The 23,037-nt window shown below is 36.8% G+C and overlaps 1 protein-coding gene across 3 annotated transcripts in view; it reads left to right on the top strand.

Moving 5' to 3' along the window:
• The window catches only part of LRRC49 (leucine rich repeat containing 49), a 154,452-nt gene that overhangs the window by 79,760 nt on the left and 51,655 nt on the right, over positions 1–23,037 (top strand). For all 3 annotated transcript variants that reach the window (XM_046009596.1, XM_046009597.1, XM_046009598.1), the window contains one exon: positions 13,732–13,879. In XM_046009596.1, the coding sequence (XP_045865552.1) occupies positions 13,732–13,879 (148 nt within the window). The remainder of the gene's footprint in view (positions 1–13,731; positions 13,880–23,037) is intronic.

Consider the following 23,037-nt stretch of genomic DNA (forward strand, 5'->3'; position numbering starts at 1 on the left):
ATAAATGTTGAAAGTGGTTAAGATGAGCATGCTTTTTAGAATTGTTTTCACACTTCTCTTTTTCTTCTATAAATTTGAGGAGACTTACTTGCATTCACATGTCAATTTATAAGAGGGAATATATCAAGAACTTTGTTGTCACTTTAAATTTGGTTTCAGTGTCACAAATTAGCATTACAAGAATATTACCATCCCTTGAAGTCTACTCTTGGTAATTAGAATCATTGTGAATCTCCTGAGACTGAAGCTATATTGCTTTTTTCTTTTTACTGCTAGAAAATGAATAAGGTGTTGGAGAAAGCTAATAGAATTGTCACCCACAATTCTGAGACAGTCAGTTCTGTGCTGGTGTCTTTTATTAGCCAGGTACATACAGACATAATAGATACTCTGCTTGTTGAATTGTTGTCAATGGCATTGTTGCGGCAAAAGATGGCCTAAAGGGACAGTTTAACATTTTCCTTTATTCTGTTTCTTTGTCTCTACCTCCTCCTTTTCACTTTCTTTTTGTTTCTGTTTATAGCCATAATCTTCTATTTATTTCTGTGATATCACTTTAGTTTCTTTAATATTAAAATCTTTTAGACACTGTGACAAGTGGGTTCACTATTCTAATAGTTTCCCCAAGGGAAATTTGGAGATCTTTTTTATGTATATAAAATTTTTTTTAATTGTTTCAGCCATATTTTTGCTTCCTGACAAAAAATAATGGCTTATTATTAGAAAGTGGCTTTAGATTGTTTAGAACCATCTTGTTTTCAAGAACGCCTACTACCATCATGCACTAAAAATAATTTCAGTGACTAAGTAACTAACATTACTTAACAAGTATCAAAATAGATCATTATTTGTTAAGGAGCACCAAAAGAGAGAAACAAGAAAGTGAAAGAATTGTTAAAGGCGGAAAAAACTGTGTGCTAGTTTAGTTTACTGTAATGTCAAAACTAATTATTGAGTTCACCTGTTGTTCACCTATTCCATTTTTAATAAAGTCTCCCATCATCTTTTCAGTATTTTAGCAGTCATTGATGATCATTGTCTGGATCCACTATATCTTTAGGGATTACAAAATGGTGATATTCCATCATTCCTCCCTTTTTAAGCTGTATTTCTTCTTTAAAGAAAACTTTGATAGACTTTTTGATTACCCTGAAGAATAGTTTATGCAGGAAAGGCATGTAAATGCTTGATTTCCTTTATTTCCATCAACTGCCTTTGACTTTTACTTTAATTTTTTTAAAAGGTTTTTATTTATTTATTTGACAGAAAGAGATCACAAGTAGGCAGAGGGGCTGGCAGAGAGAGAGAGAGAGAACGAAGGAGGCTCCCCGCTGAGCAGAGTCTGATTGTGGGGCTCAATCCCAGGACCCTGGGATCATGACCTGAGATGAAGGCAGAGGCTTTAACCCACTGAGCCACCCAGGCACCCCTTTACTTTAATTTTTAAAATATTTTTCTAGTCTGTAGAAGTTCTGTGTCTTTTCAAATCTTCTTGGAGTTTACTCATATTTTCAAACCTGTTTTTCTTTCTGTCTTTTTAAAATATTTTATTTATTATTTAGAGAGAGAAAGGGTGCTCGTGGGGGGAGGGGCAGAAGGCGAGGGAGGGAGAGAATCTCAGGTGGACTCTCTGCTGAGCGCAGAGTCCCACTCAGGGCTTATCTCAAGACCCTGAGATTATGATCTGAGCCGAAATCAAGAGTCAGAAGCTCTATCCACTGAGACACCCAGATGTCCCAACCTGTTTTTATTTCTTGAAATATGATGTTTTTATATCCTATGTTTCATAATCCAATTATATGAAAAATTTGTAGCCAGTCTATGTCCCCTGTTGTTTCTGCTGGCTGTCAATCAAAGTGTTCCTTTTGAACTATGAGCTATATATTTTTTGGTACCTTATCTTTAGAAATTCTTTGGAGTCTTGTATGAACATAGGTTTCTCCATGAAGGAGTTTCATTTGTTTCTGTCAGATGCCTATAGGCATAACCAGCCTTAGATGTCTTCAAAATATCAGTTCTCCTAAAATATTTTAGACCACCCATTTAGTGTGGATTCAGGCTGCAAATTGTGGTTTGTGGTTACAAGTAATCAGGGAAGAATTTTTCTCCTCTTTCTATCCCCAGATTATGAGATGGGCTGTGTCTTGGGTAGTGGGTAGGAAAGTTTATAACCAGTTAACTCTATATTGAAAGTCTAGGCCTTGTGTCTCAGACTTATGGAGAAGTCTCTAGTTAGGCTCTCCAAGTTGGGTAGCCCCTGAAATTTGTTTTCTGTCCTCCAGCGTTGAAGATTGTATGAACCAAAGTTAAACTTCATTCGGTTCATTCAGTAAATACTCTCACAGCAAAAAGGTTAGTTTCAGGGCACCTGGGTGGCTCAGTCAGTTGAGTGTCTGCCTTCAGCTCAGGTCATGATCTGAGGGTCCTGGGAACCCACGTCAGGTTCCCTGCTCAGCCGGGAACCTGCTACTCCCCTGCCTGCTGCTCCCGCTGCTTGTGCTTGCTCTCCCTCTCTCTCTGTGTCAAAAATAAACACAATCTTAAAAAAGAAAAAAAGTTAGTTTCAACATTCTGGTTACTTCTTAGCGTTTCCACCTTTCCCCCCCCCTTTTTTTTTAAACCTGTGTATTTCTCATTTGTTTTCTGTTTTTTTTTAAGATTTTATTTATTTACTTGACAGAAAGAGATCACAAGTAGGCAGAGAGGCAGGCAGAGAGAGAGAGGGAAGCAGGCCCCCTGCTGAGCAGAGAGCCCGATGCGGGACTCGATCCCAGGACCCTGAGATCATGACCTGCGCCGAAGGCAGCAGCTTAACCCACTGAGCCACCCAGGTGCCCCTCTCATTTTGTTTTTAAGCAGGTCACTCTTGAGAAGATTTTTAAAATATATCTCATGGAGCATTTTTAGTGTGTTTATCAAGAGTCTCCTCAGTCCACCAACTTAATTCTCAGACATACAAACAACTTCATTATGTGCTCTTTTCTTTAATGGTACTTCATCCTTTAATCCTTAATTATATGGTGTTGTACAGATTTTTCTAGGTATTTTATATTTGTCAGTTGTGTATATTTTAGTTCTTATGAGAACACTTGACTTATTCTACTGTTCTCTTTCATTTCAGCCTGCCAGATATATAGTAACTATCCAGTAAAAATTTCACTGATCACTATAAAATAACTGAGGTTTTTGTTAAGATTATTTGAGAGTATATGGTACTTTAATGGCATGAAAGAAGAAAACCCTTTTTTTCTAAAGTATCTGACTGACTGACTTTTCGGAGAACTTTCAAAATGGAGAAATTTGACTGCTATTTGGGAATTGTTAGGTAAACATCTATGTGGTATACACGCATATATGACAATTTTATTTTCTCTGTATTTTATTAAGTAAGCATAAAATGGATTGAAGTATGTTCTGTTCCTTTTGAAATGTGAGTTTTGGTCAGTAGGGACACATTGTTCCTCTGTAGGTTCTTTAGCAGATAGGAAGCAGATGTGTCATTGGGAGGAGACCACTAGGGGAAGAACAAATATATGAGTAATCTGGAAAAAGATTAGAGTCAACTTATGAATTAAATGTCAGCCTTTGGACCCAAGCCTTTCCTTTCTTGGTACTACGAAGACTCAAGCAACTGAGTGTTCTTAAAAAGAGAGAGACTGTTCTTAGACGCCAGTACTACTTCACTATACTTACTGTCCTATTTCCAGGTGTTCTTGTTTTTGTTTTACAATCTGGTTTTTATTTTCTTTGGTTAGGTACAATGTAACCCTTCATTAGCCTGGATTTGTACTTATGGAGTGAGTCTTCTTTCATTGGATTAGACGAGGTCTTTAAAATCATATGTGCTTTGTCAGTGTATTTCTAGGAATGTATGGCATGTTTATTGGTCAAATGCCTTGCAGATGGAAATGAAATTTTATGAGGAATCTTCTGGGTCAGATATGGATTTATTTTTACTTTATTAAAACTATTCAAGGGGCACTCATCCCTTAAGTTCACCCGTTAAGTGAGTGGCTCACCCGTTAAGCAGCTGCCTTCAGCTCAGGTCATGATCCCAGGGTCCTGGGATCAAGCCCCTCATCAGTCTCCCTTCTTTACGAGAAGCCCACTTCTCCCTCTCTCACTCCCCCTGCTTGTGTTCCCTCTCTCACTGTCTCTCTCTCTCTGTGTCAAATAAATTAATAAAATCTTAAAAAAAAAAAAAAAAAGCTATTTGAAGCATAAAGACTTTAGTCTGAATATCAGTGCTAGCAACCAATCTGGAAAGGGCTGCCAGGACAGTACCTGCTAAAGATTGCAATGATTTTCCTACTCCTGGTGCCTCTTTGGTTGTGCTTGGATTGTAGACATAGACCAGGTGGGCGTTAGCAGATCTTCTAGATCTCTGTGGTGCTTCACAATGACTACATTCACTGGACATAGTATTTTCTTCTATATTTACTAATGTGCTTTATATTTTGATTCAATGAAGATACTGTGTTGTTTTGTGTTTAACACTACCCATTTGGTAATTATTGGACTAATTACATTCCCCAAAGGAATACTTGAGCGTTAGGGCTAGGAAAAGTTACACTCATTTTAGTTTAAAATTATACTTGTAGTAAGAAATAAATAATAGATTCCTAGGCACCTGGATGGCTAAGTCAGTTGAGCATCTGATTCTTGGTCTCTGCTCTTGACTCAAGGGTGGTGGGACTGACCTGCACATCAAGCTCTGTGCTCAGCTTAGAGTCTGCTCAGGATTCTCTCTCTTTCCCTTTCCCTCTGTCCCTACCCCCACTCACATTCCCTCTGTCTAAATAAATAAATCTGGACTCTCTGCAGTCCAACTTGTAAATAAATATTAAATAACAGTAGGGGCACCTGGGTGGCTCAGTCGGTTAAGCATCTGCCTTTGGCTCAGGTCATGATCTCAGGGTCCTGGGATCAAGCCCCATGGTGGGCTCCCTGCTCAGCAAGGTGGGGGGCTGCTTGCCCTTCTACCTCTGCCTGCTACTCACCCTGTTTGTGCTCCCTTTCTCAAATAAATAAATAAAATCTTAAAAAAATAAATAACAACAAAATCAGGGTTCACCTACAATAAAATGAAATTTTCCAGCTTCTCTATGCTTCTGGACATACTATATCCACTTTTCAGTACACTTACCGGATTAGTGGCAGATAGCGGATCATGGTGATTCCTGATAGCATATCTTTTAAATACTTCTAAGACTAATGTAAGAAAAATTATTTATTAATTTTTCTATCAAGGATAAGCCTTTTGAAGTCACGTCCATTCATCATATTCTTTCATTCATTCACCAGAACTTTATCACACACTTACTAGGTGCTAGGCACTATGTTAGGTTTTGGGGTAGTGTTTGCAGCACATTTCTATCCCTCAAGAACCTTGCAGTTTCATTCTGTTTAGATATGCTGGGCCATTGAAGAAAAATGCTCTTCAGCATAGAAGAGTTCTGTTGCCTCTACTGGCTCTGTTGCCTCTGCTTTTCACATTAGTTAATTTCTTAAAGGTTGAACTTAGTATCCCATCGTGTGGTGGCTGGAGGAAAACTTAATGAAAGCCTTTTGGAAACATGTCCTAATAGCCATGGGTCACCATTATGACATACTGTTCTAGATAAAGGATACCTGATACATGAAAAAAAAATGATCTGTCAAATATGTATTTTTTTATATATTGAAATTTTTGTATTTTTATTTGTAAATTGGTATATTGATTTATAATCTACATGTAATTTAAAAACACCTATTTTTAATTAATTAATTAATTAATTTTATGTTAGTCACCATAAAATACATCATTAGTTTTTGATACAGTATTCCAAGAAAAAAGACATCTATTTTAAGTGTAGACTTCAAAGAATTTTGCAAAGCATATGTCCTTATAATCACCATCCAGTCATTAACCCAAGAGAGAAACCTGGGTGTTATTCTAGTTTCCTCTCTTCCTCACATCCAACGAAGTACTAGTTTCTTTCTTTCTTTCTTTTTTTTTTTTTTTAAGATTTTATTTATTTATTTCAGAGAGAGCATGAGAGGGGAGAGGTCAGAGGGAGAAGCAGACTCTGCCTAGCAGGGAGCACGCTGTGGGACTCGATCCCAGGACTCCAGGATCATGACCTGAGCCAAAGGCAATCGCTTAACCACCTGAGCCACCCAGGCACCCTGAAGTACTAGTTTCTGTGCATGCTACACCCTAGCTTCCATAGAACCTATCCTCTCCTCTTTGCTCTTATGGCTTCTACCTTAGTTTTTATTATGTTTGACGCTTTTCTCCTTTTTAACCTCTACTTATTGGAATCTTTAGTTTTTGTTTGTTTGTTTGTTTTTTTACCTTAACTCATTTCTTTCCTTTATACCTCCCGTAATGTTACTAATTGTTCTAATAATTACTGATTATTCTGAACCTATTAGAACCCCCCTCCCTTGCTTAAAAATACCTTCCTGTCTCTTCCCAGTCATTTTATTCTCACGCATCAATTTCTGAGTAAGAGATTGTTTCTCAGCAATTGACTTGGTGGTGACATTATTTATCAGATAGGAAATATACATTGAGAAGTAGATTTGTGGATGGAAGATGATGACTTCATTCATTTAACACTGTAGGAGAAAAACAAATTCGCCTTGTGTTTCAGTTTTGAAATTATCAGAAGCATCTTCATTTGATTTTAGCTTTATGGAATCAACTGTGAGGGAAGAAGAGAAGCATTTTTTAAACATCCTTTAAACACCAGAAACTATTTTGAGATTTTATATTGATGTGGAAAAATAATTTTGCTAATGATAGGTGGGGAAAATTACAATGTTTGTTCAACTTTATTTATGCTTTTAGTGATATTTAAGTTTAAGTTAATGAACTCTCATTAACTTAAACACTGGCCTTTTAAAAAATGTCTTCCCAATTGATACTGTTCAAATATCAATACTACCAAAAGCCATATATAGATTCAATGCATTCCTTATCAAATATTCCAGTAGCATTTTTAGAGAAGTAAAAAAAAGAAAAGTCCTAAAATTTATGTAGAAAAACACCCTGAAATAGCCAGAAAAATCCTGAGAAAGAATAACAAAACAGGAGGCATCACATTTCCTGATTTCAGGCTATACTATAAAGCTGTAGTCATCAAAACAGTATGGTACTAGAATAAAAACAGACAATTAGATGGAATAGAATTAAGAGCTCAGAAATAAACCTAAGTATAACAGGTCAGGTTATATTTGACAAGGGAGCCAAGACTACTCAATGGAGAAAAGACAGCCTCTTCAATAAATGGTGCTGGGAAAATTGGATACTTACATATAAAAGAATGAAACTGGACTCCTATCTTATACCACTCACAAAAATTAACTCAAAATAGATTAAAGACTTAAATGTAAGATCTGGGGGGTGGGGGTGGCACCTGGTTGGCTCAGTTGGTTAAACCTCCAACTCTTGATCTCAGGATTGTGAGTTTAAGCCCTGCATCAAAATGTGATACTTAGAGCACAAGAAACAAAATAAAAAATAAACAAGTAGTACTGCATCAAACTAAAAAGCTTCTGCACAGTAAAAGAAACCATCAACAAAGTGAAAAGACAACCTATGCAATAGGAAAAATGTTTGTAAACCACTTATCTGATGAGGGGTTAATATCACAAATATATATATAAAGAACTCATACAACTCATTAGCAAAAGAAATAACCCTATTTAAAAATGGGCAAAGGATCTGAATAGACATTTCTAAGAAGAAGATATACAAAAGGCCAACAGGTACATGAAAAGATGCTCAATATAACTAGTCATTAGGGAAATGCAAATTTAAACCATAATGAATTATCATATCATGCCTGCTAGAATGACCATCATGAAAAAGACAGAGATAATAAATGCTGGTATCAATGTGGAGAGAAGGGTACCCTGTGCACTGTTGTTGGGATTGTAAATTCATATAACCACTATGGAAAACAGTATGGAGGATCTTCAGAAAATTAAAAACAAAGCTATCCCATATGATCCAGCAATTTCATCTCTTGGAATATACCCAGAGGAAATGAAAACTCTAACTTGAGAAGATATCTGCACTGCAGATATGTTCACAGCAACATTTTTACAATAACCAAGCCATGGAAGCAAGTGTCCATTGATGGATAAATGGATAAAGAAGTTATGATTTATGTACATACATGAATATATACATGAATATATATACCTGAATATTATTCAGTCATAAGAGGTAAGGAAATCCTACCATTCGTGACAACATCGATGGACCCTGAGGCATTATGCTAAGTGAAATAAGTCAGACAGAGAAAGATAGATACTGTATGATCTCACTTATATGTAGAATCTAAAAGCAAAAACAAAAACCAGACTCACAGAAAAAGAAATTGGACTTGTGGTTACCAGAGGTGGAGAATGGGGAGAGGGGGAATTGGAGGAAGGTCGTTAAAAGGTCCAAACGTGGGGCGCCTGGGTGGCTCAGTGGGTTAAGAATCTGACTCTTGATCTCAGGGTCGTGAGTTCAAGTCCCATGTTGGGCTCCATCCTGGGCATGGGACATTCTTAAGAAAAAAAAAAAAAAGTAAATGCTATGCGTTCTTATCACCAAGAGGAAATTTTTTCTTCTCTCTTCTGTTCTTTCTTTTCTTTGTATTGTATCTATATGAGAAAATGGATGTTAGCTGAACCAGTTGTGGTCATCATTTCACAATATATGTAAATCTAAGCATTATGCTGTATGCCTTAGACTTATATAATGATGTATGTCAATTATTTCTCAGTAAAACTGGGGGAAAATGCCTTCCCATAATTACCTAAACATGTCTCAAAAACCATAATGAGTGTATGAATTGTGGGATTTGCCTATTAGATGGTAAAAATAATCTCTAAGGTAAAATAATTGATAGGAGAGGATCTTCTTACCTTGAGTGGGAGGAAAACATGGGAGGAATATTTAAATGTGACAATAAAAACATAATAAACTTCGTTCTTGCTATAAATCTTGCCTTGACCTTAATTGTCAACATATTATTTATTTTCTATACCATAAATATTCTATATCCTCTAGCTTTTCTTAACACAGGAAGAAGAGATATTCACTATAGTGCCTGAGTAAAGGAAGTATTTTGGGGTCTAAATGTTTACATTAGTTATTTGAATAGTAATTGAATGAGGATGATTCTAATATAAATGATTTTTATTAACCTTCTCTGGGGTGTTATTTAGAAAAGTGAGTAGTCACTTTGAAAATTGAAAGTCCTCAAAAAATTAAAAATAGAGCTACCATATGATTGAGTAATTCCACTTCTGGGTATTTATCCAAAGATAATGAAAACACTAACTTGAAAAGATATCTGCATATTCATTGCAGCATTATTTATAGTAGCCAAGATTTGGAAACAAGGTAAGTGTCTATGGACAGGGGCGCTTATGTGGCTCAGTCAGTTAAACGTATCACTCTTGATTTCAGCTCAGGTCATGATCTCAGGGTTGTAAAATCGAGCCCTGTGTCAGGCCATAGAGCCTGCTTAAGATTCATTCTCTCCCTCTTCCTCTGCCCTCCTTACCACTTGTGCACTTTCTCACTCTCAAAAAAAAAAAAAGTCAATGAACAGATGAATGGATAAAGAAAATGTAGGATGGACGACTAGGTAAATGGATAGATAGATAATGGATATATATCATTTGGCCATAAAAAGGAATGAAATCTTGCCATTTGCAACTATATGGATGGACTTTGGGGCATTATGCTAAGTGAAATAAATCAGCGAAAAAAAACTACCATATGATTTTTCTTATGTGTAGAATCTGAAGACAAAAATAAAAACCAGCAACAAAAAAAAGCAAAACAAGCTAATAGATACAGTTAACAGATTGGTGGTTGCTAGAGGCAAGGAGCTGGCGAGGAGTCAAATGGGTGAAGGAAGTCAAAAGGTACAAACTTACAATTACAAAATAACTTGGCCATGGGAATATATTATTAATAATACTGTGTTGCCTATTTGAAAGTTGCTGAGAGTAGATCTTAAAAGTTCTTACCACAAGAAAAAAATTCTATAAAAAAATTCTGTAACTATATGGAGATGGATGTTATACTAGACATATTGTGGTGGTCATTTCACACTCTATACAAATATTGAATTATTAATATAGTTATATCAATTATACCTCAGTTTTTATAAAGTCCTAATCAAAATCCCAGAAAGTTGATATCAATGAATGGATTCTAAAGTTTGTATGTGAAAGCTAAGACCTAGAATAGCAACACAGTACTGAAGAACACAATTGGAGGACTCACACTAACCCATTTCAAGACTTAACTATTAAGGTACAGTAATCAAGACAGTGGTATTGGTGAAAGAGTAGACATATATATCAATGGAAAAGAATAGAGGGCCTAGAAATAGATTCACACAGATATAGTCAAGTAATCTTTGAAAAGGAGCAAAGACAATCAATAGAGAAAAGATAGTCTTTTCAAGATGATACTGGAAAAATTGGATATTCACATTAAGGATCTAGACATAGACCTATACCTTTTACGAATTGTACTCAAAATGGATTGTAGATTAAATATAAGACACAAAGCTATAGAACTTTTAGAAGAAAATTTAGGAGAAAATCTGGGCATTCTTGGGTTTGGTGATGAATTTTTAAATATAACACCAAGACCATGATACATGAAAGAGAAAATTGATGAGCTGGGCATCATTAAAATTAAGAACTTCCACTGTGTGAAAGGCACTATTAAGAAAGTGAGAAGACAAGTTACAGCTTAGGAGAAATATTCACAAATCTTATATTTGTTAAATTATATATATATATAAGTATATTTTTATATATATCCTTGATGTACAAAAATTCAACAACACAAAAACGACAGGTGTTAGGGATATGGAGAAAAGACAGCCCTTGTACACTATTGGTGGGAATGCAAATTGGTTCAGCCACTGTGGAAAACAGTATGAAGATTCTTCAAAAAGTTAAAAATAAAACTACCTTATGATTCAGCAATTGAACTACTATGTATTTTTTTAAAGATTTTTATTTATTTATTCGACAGACAGAGATCACAAGTAGGCAGAGAGACAGGTAGAGAGAGAGAGAGAGAGAGGAGGAAGCAGGTTGAGCAAAAAGCCTGATGTGGGGCTCGATTCCAGAACCCTGGGATCATGACCTGAGCCAAAGGCAGAGGCTTTAACTCACTGAGCCACCCAGGTGCCCCAAAATGGACTCTGAGGTCTTTTTTTTCTTCTTCTTCAAGATTGTATTTGACAGACAGAGATCACAAGTAGGCAGAGAGGGAGACAGAGAGAGGGGGGAGGCAGGCTCCCTGCTGAGCAGAGAGCCCGATGTGGGGCTCTATCCCAGGAGCCTGGGATCATGACCTGAGCTGAAGGAAGAGGCTTTAACTCACTGAGCCACCCAGGCGCCCTTGCACTACTATGTATTAATCCAAAGGATACCAAAACACTTAATTCAAAGGGATACATGCACCCCTATATTTATAGCAGCATTATTTACAATAGCCAAGATATAGAAATACACACACACAAACGTGCGCACACACACACACACACACACCATACCATTCCATATGTATATGGAATATGAGCCATAAAAGAGAAGGAAATCTTGCCATTTGCAATGACATGGTTGGAGGTAGAGAGTATTATGCTAAATGAAATAAGTCAGTCAGAGAAAGACAAATACCATATGACTTCAGTCTTATGTGGAATTTAAGAAACAAAACAAATGTGTGAAGGGAAAAAAAGAGAGAGAGGCAAACCAAAAACAGGATTTTAACTGGAGAGAACAAACTGATGGTTTCCAGAGGGGAAAGGGATGGGGCGGGTTAAGGAGTGCCCTTGTCATGATGAGCACAAGGTGATGTATGAAAGTGTTGAATCACTATATTGTATACCTGCAACTAATATAACACTGTATGTAAACTAATTGGAATTAAAATAAAAATTTAACCCCCCCAAAAAACTCTTACAACTCAAAAATAAGGAAACAACTCAATTAAAAAATGGGCACAAGAGCTGAAAATGCAAAGAAGATATACAGATGGCAAATATGCATATGAAAAAAATGTTCAACATCCTTTGACATTAGGGAATTGCATATTAAAACAATGAGACACCACTGTACACCTATCGGAATGATAATGTGAAAAAAAAAAAAAACCTGACAAATACCAAATGCTCAAGGGAATGTGGAGCTAGTAGGGATGCAAGACGTTACAGCCACATTGGAAGTTTGGTAGTTTCTCACAAAGCTAAACATAGTCTTACAATATAATCCAGCAATTGCAATCTTAAGTATTTACCCAATTGAGCTGAAAACTTATGTTCACACAAAAATGATGCAGATAAATATTTATAGCAGCATTATTCATAATCACTAAAATCTGGAAGCAACCAAGATGTCTTCAGTAGGTGAATGGGTAAACAGACTGTGGTACATGCAGACAATGGAATCTTACTCAGTGATCAAAGAGAACATGTGCACTCTGAAGACAACAAAAAGACATGGGAGAACTTTAAATGCATATTGCTAAGTAACCGAAGTCAGTGTGAAAAGGCTACCTTCTGTATGATTCCAGCTGTATGACATTCTAGAGAAGGCAAAACTATGAAGACAGTAAAAAGATGAGTGGTTGCCAGAGACTGAGGGAGAGAAAAGGAGGGTTGAATAGGATTATTTTTACATATATATATAATTATATAAATTATTATTATTAAATATTATTAGGGTCATGGAGCTATTGTGTATGATACTTACACATTTGTTAAAACCTGCAGAACTTTACATCACACTATAAATCTTAATGTATGCAAATTAAAATATTTAGGCGGTTAGAGGATCCCAGGAAGGAATAAATATAGACTATGACAAGAAAAGCTAACTGTTATTTCACCTGTATGAAACAACCCCACTGGAGGGGTAGCAGGAGGGGAGGTACTGACCCAAGTAACTTTGAAATGAATGTGTAAGACTAAATACTAAAGAAATTACACATAATGGTTGTATTTAATACAGTTGTTTTCGATGGGGATTCAGGTTGAAAATTTTGATACCACTATGCATATATTCTAGAATTGAACAGTTAAGTAAATGGACGAGAGCTGGTGTAAGTCAGGTTTCTCATTGTTGGATTAGGAATTTACAGATAAGCAAGGGAAAGAGGCTGGAAGGATCCTTTTGATGATAGATTAGAGTTGGGGAATATCAGCATGAACTCATGTTCAGCTTAATGGAGTCATTGATGGTTATTACACACAGGTCAGTATACACACATGCATTTCCTTGCTCTGTCTGCAGAAGATATGAAAAAAAAAAAACCAAAAAACAAAACGATGACCCAGTGTTAAAAAGTATACCTAGCCACCAGATCTTTGGTTCCAGACCATTCTCCAATTAAAGGAACCATGAGTCCTTGGAGAAATGCCTGATCCTAGGACTGGGATAGGAAATATATGAGTCTAGAGAATCTTATAGTGCCAGAAAGTAAGGAATGAATGAATTACCTGTAAATTATTTGTAAATAATTGTAAAAAATGTACAATACTGCTACAAGGTGTTAATAATAGGGAAAACTGGGTGCAGAGTACGTGGGAACTCTACGCTCTCTTAATTTTTCTGTAAATCTAAAACTATTCTAAAACAATAATGTATATTAAATAAATGAAAGTACTGTTGGAAGGCCTCACAATAACCCGGTGGTTTCTGTCTCTCCTGCAGCTTTGAAAGTGTGTGCTGCCTTGCTGACTCTTCTTCTCTCTCAGACATCACTTTTGATGGCAATCCAATAGCTCAAGAGTCATGGTACAAACATACAATCCTTCAGAATATGATGCAGCTGCGCCAGCTAGATATGAAGAGAGTTACGGTGAGAACTCTTTTGAAGTGCTTTCCATAGTGTTTCCTTACTGTGGATTAAGAGACTGGGGTGCACATTCTTTGCTTGAAATGTTTCTTAGTTTTAATGAACTGTGGATTATCGTGACTATATAATTCATAACTATAATTACAAATTTTTTACCACCTGTCCCTCATTCCCAATTTCATTGAATAGGGCTGTTAAATAACAAAAAAAAATTCAACTGAGGAAATTTAAAAGACCTAATTGGCTTTATTAATCAGTTCATGAATTGGACAGCATCCTTTCTAGCAAGTGGAGGGGAGCTCCCAGTGACTACAGAAAAAGAAAGGTTTTTAAAGGTAGAGAGGGAGTGGAAAAAAGGAAATTATTAGCAAAGGATCCATGGTTTTATGCAAGGTCACCCTCCTAAAGGGAAGGGAAGGGTCCTATCAGTAAATTTCCTTGTCCTGACCAGGAAATTCACAGGTTGACTGGTTACAGATTACATTTCTGGGGAGTCTAAACTGTAGTTAAGTTAGGTAGTAACTCTTGGTTTACTGGCTTGTGGCCTTAACCTAAGTGATACCATTTTAGGTGGTGGTTTCCTTTTTAACAGGTTTTTAAAAAAATTAATTTAAATTAATTAGTCATCACAATTGTTTAAATTAACCATCACAGTTGTTTTTCATTCTGGCTAATACCCAACTAAAAATTTATTTTAGAATGGATGAGTAAAAATGACATTAAGTTACATAATGTAATGTTTCTGCACAGGGGTGCCAAAGCCAGACTGCTTGAGTCTCTATCCTGGTTTGACCAGTTTCTAGCCAAATGACCTTCGGGAATTCATTTGACCTTTCTGTATCTCATTTTCCTTAAAGTAAAATGGGGGGTAGACAGTCATAATTACATCATAGAGTTGTTGTCAAGATAAAATAAAGCACTAAACCTTAGAACAATGTGAGGCTCAGAGGAAGTGTCACGTGGAGCTGTTGTGTTGTTATTGATGCCATACCTCTCAGAAGAGCGCTTGTTTATTCATTCGATCTGCATGTTAGATGTTTTGTATACTTCGATGTTTTAATGACTCCTGATCTAAGCGAAATGCTATATATGAACCTTTTAGTTGTACAGTGCACATTTGCATATTATAGGCTTCAAGAAGTTCTGTAAGAAAGAAATTTGCCTTAATTTTCATTGCATATTTCAGATTTATTTGAATATTTGCTATCTCAGATATTACTCATTAATGATCTCAGTTGGATAATCTCAGAGCCAGAAATATATCCTAAGCCTCCACTTGCCTTCTGACTTCTAGACCCTGCTAATTTTGATGTAGATTCTGAGTGGTCAGCTAAGTTTATTCAATTGCCAATTAATTGACTCCTTGCCTATAGCCATTTTGACAATGTGTGTATTTACATTTCTGTCTCAGGAATATCATGGACATCTCAGGTGACAGGGAGGTTGTTATAAGTGTTGATGAATTCGTTATTGCCAGGGATCTTCTGGGAGCTCTGCCTCTTTTTGTTCTAGCATGGAGAAACAGTTCTTTGTCTTCAGCTTGTTCAGATATATCCTGTAAACTCTGTTTCATACTTTACCCTTATCTCCATGTGTTTCTTCTTCCTTTTTTTTTCAATGATTTTATTATTTGTCAGAGAGAGCGAGAACATGAGCGGGGGGAGCAGAAGGCAGAGGGAGAAATAGATTCCCCACTGAGCAGGGAGCCTGATGCGGGGCTCAGTCCCAGGACCCTGGGATCACACCCTGAGCCAAAGGCAGACACTTAACTGAGCCACACACGCATCCCTCCATGTGTCTCTTAACTGAGCATCTTTGGTACTTAACAATTACTCTTCCTGGTGAAGTTGAGGTGGGTAGGGTAAGAAATGAAGCTGACTCATTTATATAAGTTAGTACTTAATTATATATTGTGTTTCCCATAGTGAACTTATATGTCAGTCTTGCCTACCCAACTGATGTATACAATCCTTACGGGCAGAAACCATTCTTCTTCCTTTCCTGATATATACCGATGTCCTAAATATATTTATTTCCTTTCCTTCCCTATCTCACATAGTGCTGAGAACATAGTAATGTTCATTAAAGTCTTAATTGAGTGAAATTTATTTACTTTCATGCCTGAAATAAAGGAGAATGATGCTATATGTAATCATTGTCTTTGTACATTCCATGAGTTGTGTTTGGTGAGGAAATGAGAGAAAATCACCTGGGATGGGAGCAGGGCCAGCTGTTCAGTTAAAAATCCCTGTACATCTGCTCCTTCACAGCTTAATTTGAGAAATTTAAAAAAATTGATGTCTTACTAAAAGCTTTACTTGAGATATAATGGGCATAAAATTAATTTCACTTATTAACTGTACAAGTTGATAAATTTCAACATATGTATCACCTGTGAAACATCATCACAATCAAGCTTTTTCATAATCCACTACCCAAACAAAGTTTCCTCATGCTACTTTGTTATCCCTCCTTTCCATCCCTCCCCACCCAACCTCCATTGCCAGGCAACCACTGATTTACTTTTTGTCATTATAGGTCAGTTTCCATTTTCTAGAATTAATAGAAACAATTTCAAAGTCATAGAAAAGTTATAAGTACAGTAGCAAAAACTTTTTTCTTGGTGCGCCAGAGTGGCTCAGTGGGTTAAAGCCTCTGCCATCGGCTCAAGTCATGATCTCAGGGTCCTGGGATCAAGCCCCACATCAGGCTCTCTGCTCAGCGGGGAGCCTGTTTCCCCCCTCTCTCTCTGCCTGTCTCTCTGCCTACTTGTGATCTCTGTCAAAAAAAAATAAATAAAATCTTAAAATAAAACACAACTTTTTCTTGAACTATTTGAGAGTAAGCTGCTGATTAGATAACCCAACAATCCTGAACACTTTAGTGTGTGTTTTTGGCAAGCAAAGACATTCTCCTGTATAAACACAATATAACCAACCGAAATTAGGAAGTAAACACTGAATAATTACTAGCGTCTAATTCTCACACCACTCTCAAATTTTACCGGTGGTGTCAGTAATTTCTGTGTAGTGAAATGATCCAGTTTGGAATTATATATTACATATGGTGCATTTGGTTATCAGATTTCCCTCCTCACTATTTTTCAGGAACGGTTTCTCAGTCTTTCCTTGCCTTTCATGACTCTAGCATTTATGAAGATTACAGGTCAGTTTGTAGAATGGCGCTCATTTCAGGCTTTTTGATGTTTCCTCAAAATCAACTTTTATAGATTTTTGCATAAATAGCACAGAAATGATTTTGATTTTTCTTGTTGCATCCTACCAAGTGGTATACAATTTCTATTTATCCTTTTATTGATGTTGGCCACTTTAATTACAATGGTGTCTGCCAGCCTTCTCTGTGTAAAGTTATTCTCCTTCCCTTTGTAATCCCGTTCCTCATAAAAATTTCAGTTTTTTCATTTATTCATATTAGTATGGGCTCATAGTATTTAGTCTTACCTTTTATTTATTACTTTTTAGTGACTTTAGTGTAGAAACAGCATACCTTTTTTCTCAGTAGCTTTTTTTTTTTCCCTTTTTATTAATTTTTTCAGTGTAACAGTATTCATTCTTTTTGCACAACACCCAGTGCTCCATGCAAAACGTGCCCTCCCCATCACCCACCACCTGTTCCCCCAACCTCCCACCCCTGACCCTTCAAAACCCTCAGGTTGTTTTTCAGAGTCCATAGTCTCTTATGGTTCGCCTCCCCTCCCCAATGTCCATAGCCCGCTCCCCCTCTCCCAATCCCACCTCCCCCCAGCAACCCCCAGTTTGTTTTGTGAGATTAAGAGTCATTTATGGTTTGTCTCCCTCCCAATCCCATCTTGTTTCATTTATTCTTCTCCTATCCCCCTACCCCCCCATGTTGCTTCTCCATGTCCTCATATCAGGGAGATCATATGATAGTTGTCTTTCTCCGATTGACTTATTTCACTAAGCATGATACGCTCTAGTTCCATCCACGTCGTCGCAAATGGCAAGATTTCATTTCTTTTGATGGCTGCATAGTATTCCATTGTGTATATATACCACATCTTCTTGATCCATTCATCTGTTGATGGACATCTAGGTTCTTTCCATAGTCTGGCTATTGTAGACATTGCTGCTATAAACATTCGGGTACACGTGCCCCTTCGGATCACTATGTTTGTATCTTTAGGGTAAATACCCAGTAGTGCAATTGCTGGGTCATAGGGTAGTTCTATTTTCAACATTTTGAGGAACCTCCATGCTGTTTTCCAGAGTGGTTGGACCAGCTTGCATTCCCACCAACAGTGGAGGAGGGTTCCCCTTTCTCAGTAGCTTTTTTAAAAAATATTTTATTTATTTATTTATTTGAGAGAGTGTGTGCATGCAAGAGGAGAAGGAGAGAGATAAGGAGACTCTGGTGAGCACGGAGCCTGACATGGGGCTTGATTCCATGACCTCGAGATCATGACCTGAGCTGAAATCAAGAGTCGAATGCTTAACTGACTGAGCCACTCAGATGCCCTATAACAGTATAGTTTTTAAAAGACTTTCTCTTGGGGTGCCTGAGAGGCTCAGTTAAAGCCTCTGCCTTCAGCTCAGGTCTTGATCCAGAGTCCTGGGATCCAGCCCCACATCAGGGCTCTCTGTTCAGCAGGGAGCCTACTTCCCCCTCCTCTCTCTCTACCTACCTCTCTGCCTACTTGTGATCTCTGTCTGTCAAATAAATAAATAAAATCTTTAAAAAAAAATAAAAGACTTTCTGTTAACAGAGTTGACAAACAATGGCACATGTTCTGGCCATGTGTTTTCGTAAGCAAAGTTTATTGGAACACAGCTGTGTCCGTTCATTAATATGTTATCTCCATATGCTTTGATTCTACAGTGGCGGAATTCAGTAGTTGCTAGAAGAAACTATATGGCTTCTAAGTCTACAATATTTACCATCTGGCTAGAAAAATTTGCTGATACCAGTTCTATACCAATTTTTTTCTCTTTAAAAAAGACATCTTGATTAATTTTTATGTAATTTACCATATAAATATTCTAGCTGGGGTGGATTATACAAATACTTAATGAACCTCTGTGCACTAGAGCTATGTGCTGAGGACTCCATGAACTTGGGCACTTGGGAATATTTATAGTTTTCAAAGGAAATACAGTGATATTTGAGATCTTTGAGACACTGAGAAGACTAAGAGCTTAAGGTTATTTGCATTTCAACATGAGGTCACACTATATTTACCTCTGTGGCATCGTATCTTTGCAAAGTGGTGGTTTTGCTAAACAAAATACTATGCCCAAATCAGTATGGAACAGGAAATGAGGTGTGCCAATGTCCAGTCTAAATATAACATTTGAGAAGTTGTGTAATGTCCTACAGATACACAGGTTTCAATGGTAAGCAATTGTGGTTCTTTAAGAATGGTGTATTTTTTTCTTTCAAATCATGTGTATCATTTTTTCAAATTGCTGCTAAGTTGCTGGAACATGAACAACTTAAAAAGTTGTTCACTAACTACTGAGTAAACAGAGCTATTAACACATTTCTTTTGACTTAGAAACACCATGGAAAAATTCCTGGCCATTCTTAGTTACGTTGAACTGAAAAGTTCCTGTACTGGGATCTGTATTTAGACACTAGATCAGAACTAGAACTAGATTAGACAAGATCAGAATAATTCATGCCCTCAAGTTACTCACTGTCTAATGCAGACAGGTTATAATGCAAAATGCCAAGCTAGAGAAGATCAGTTGTTAGATAGATAGATAGATAGATATGCGCACACACACTTACACACATGTGCACATGCACAGCACAGTAACGTTGAAAGGTAAAGCACCCCTGTGTCTACCAGAAAAATGGGAAAAGTTCCAAAGGAGAAAATACTTGACTTGGGCTTGAAGAGTGATTATGAAGGAGGATATATCTGTGGAAAGTGTTCCAAGGAGAATGAAGGCATGCACAGTGCAGAGAGATGTGAGGGAATATCGCAAATGGTAGTAATTCAACATGGCTGAGCACTGAGTGTACATGGAGGAAAGTAGCAAGAGCAAAGGGCATCTGACAGGCAAGGCCTAGACCATGAAGGGCTTTTTATGTCATAATGAAGAGTTTGGCTTTTTGTCTTGGACATAATAGGAAGCCCTTGAAGAGTTTAAGGTGGTTAAATTATATTTCCCTATTAAAGAGATTGTCTATCTGGAGAGAAGCCCAGGGGATGAATTGGGGAGGATAGCATGGGTGAGATGAGAAGCAGGGGGATTAGTTAGAATGAGAGCTTTGGGGGGAGGGGCTGCCCCATCCAGAGGAATGACAAAGGATAATATGAGGCCAAGAGAGAGAATATAAGTTTATGGCCTCTATTCCCATTTTGCTTTTGGTATCTCTGTTAAGAAAGTATATAAATAAATATTAAGACAAAGAAAGTGAAGCCTAGGATAGGGGAATAGCTAAGTTTAATCTAGTGTAGGGACTGGCAAACTTTATCTATAAAGGGTCTGATAGTAAATATTTTAGGCTGTGGGGTTTATACAGACTCTGTTGAAAACTACTGAACTCACTGTAGCGTGAAAGAAGGCATAGGCACTATATAAATGAATAAGCATGGCTCTCTTCCAATAAAACTTTATTTACAAAATTAGGTGATGGACTGGATTTGACTTCTAGAGTGGAGTTTGCCAGTCCTTGATCTACAGCACTGAGTAAACATCGTGAATAAATTGCTAGACCTTTGAAAGTTTTATCAGAGAAGCAGTGTAGAATAGTAGAGTAGCTGCAAGGAAGATCAACTAATCTGTCTTTTTATCATAGAAAGAAAGAATATAAATTTCACAAATTCTGACAGTAAACGTGATGCTCAGTATGAAAGAAATCGAAATTGGATTATTAGAGGAGTTGTGACTACTAAGGGAACTGGTCAGTAGGAGGCAGCATGAGTTCACTAAAAACAATTCATGCCAGGCAAAATTAATTTTCTATTTTAGCTATTGTAAATAGGCCCTCTTGGAGGAGTGTTAGGGATAGTGTTTTGGTATTTAAGCAGAGCTTTTGACAAGGTCTTTCACGATACTGCTTTGAGTAAGTTGTATGATAATATCGTTAAGTGAATTTGTGATTAGAGTGTTCCTACAGCATAGAAGTAATGGATTCATATCACCAGCTTCTAGAAAAATCTGTACTGGCATGCCTTGAGGCTTTTTCCTTGAGCCTCTTTGATTCAAAGTTTTTGTTAATGACGGAATGAGAATATTTCTGTTATTCTGATACAATATGTGATTGACAGCAACTTGAGAACTTGGTGATCCTGCTAAACTGGTTAATCAAAACAGAATCCCAAAGTAGCTACAGCAGGTTTGGCAAACTATAGCCAGTGGGCCAGATCCGTCCTGTAGACTGTTTTGGAACAAGAGAAGAATGGTTTATTTGTTTTTAAAGCATTGTATTAAGAAAGTAAAGAATAGAAAAACAACATGTGACAGAGATCTTTTGTGGTTCACAGAACCTCAAGTATTTACTATCTGGCCCTTTACAGAAAAAATTTGCTGACCTCTAGTGTAGAAAAAAAAGCAGAATTTAGCAAGATAAAAATAGATACATTGAAAATCCTGGACTTTACTCCATAACAAACAATTCTCAGCACAAATGCAGATTTATGTGAGATGAGACTTAGCAAATTAAGTTCAGATTGATTTAATTGTGAGATGGGATTGTTAGAAGTTAAATGGTTTAAAACAATCTTATCAAAATAGAGAATTCAGAAAAGTAGAAACGGTAGTCCCCATTGTTTTCTTCGATGATCAGATTACACCTGAACTATTAGTTTTAGAGGGGTGACAACAAACTGACGTATTTCCAGAGAAGCTGGCGCAATTCGTTGACAGGGAAGACATAGGAAGATATTGCAGTGGTCTTCAAATATATTCACAACTGTCCGTAAAAAAAAGAGAACAGACACTGTGTAGACAATTGTAGGATAGAGAATAGACATTGTATAGACAATTCTAGGATAGGCAGAATTTTTTCCTTTTAATTTCTAAGGCAGTATTTTGCTAACACAGGCACTATTCTCAGAATTCTGAAACAGGCACAATTTCACAATTTCTAATGTTTTCACTTGAGACACAAATTTAGCCGGCTTAATATGACCTTGTTTACCATTTGCCCTTCAAAAATTGGAACAGTCTGAGACAGAAGTGAGTTTTCTATGGTGGGAGCTGTTACTAAGGCTCACTGTTAACCTTTTGATCCTTCTCTTTTTGGCAGGTGGGAGGATTCTCTTTCCCTTCCCCTTTGAACTTAAGTGTAGTCATGCGACGTGCTTTGACCAATGAAATGTGAGCAGAAGTAATGTTTGTAGTTTTCAGGCAGCAGCTTTTAAAAGCCAATGTGTGATTTTCACTGTTTTTCCCCTGTTGTGATGGCCCTCATGGGAGCATGGATTGAGTTGAAGATGCCATCGGATCACAGCACCCAGGAATACTTAGGCACTGCAAAGAGGACAGTTGCAGGGTTCTTTGCATGATCAAGATGTAAACTTTTGTTGTAAGCCAGTGTAAATTTTGAAGTTATGGCAGCGTAACCCAGCTTGTTCTGGCTTTTTACCCCCCTAGTATTTAACAGTTAATATCCCCAGGCTAAGAGAAGTTAGGTACCATGGCTTCCAGCCTTCGCTCTGACATTAACTAGGACCTAGACAGATCAGTTTTATCTGTTAAAAAAAAAGACTGTTTGAATGAAAAATACGGATTGCCTCTTCTTAGACGAAAACTCTGCTTTTAAAGTCTATTTTAATATTTGCTGTAGTCAGGGAAAATAATGTCTTTTATAACTAACTATCCTAAAGTATATGGCTAAAAACCCACATTGCCATTTATTTTCTTTAATTCCACATCATAAATTACTGCATACATTAGGACTACTATTATTTATTTGGAGCAAAACTTTTTCTCATATAAAATATGCATTTTCTAGTATATGTGCTGCCGAAGCGAGCACTAAAATATGCATTTTCTAGAGCCTTAATAGTCTGCTAACAGAGTATAATCTAAGTTATCAAACACCTATTAAATCACTGTACTTATTAATTATCTTGAAATCATTTCTACATTTTATCTTCATGAACAGACGAAAGTATGAAAAAAAGATTTTTTGGTCCTAGATAGATCCTTTTGCTTTGCTATATAAAG

Source organism: Meles meles, chromosome 6 (genome assembly GCF_922984935.1).
Source record: "Meles meles chromosome 6, mMelMel3.1 paternal haplotype, whole genome shotgun sequence".
In the NCBI taxonomy this organism is placed as follows: Eukaryota; Metazoa; Chordata; class Mammalia; order Carnivora; family Mustelidae; genus Meles; species Meles meles.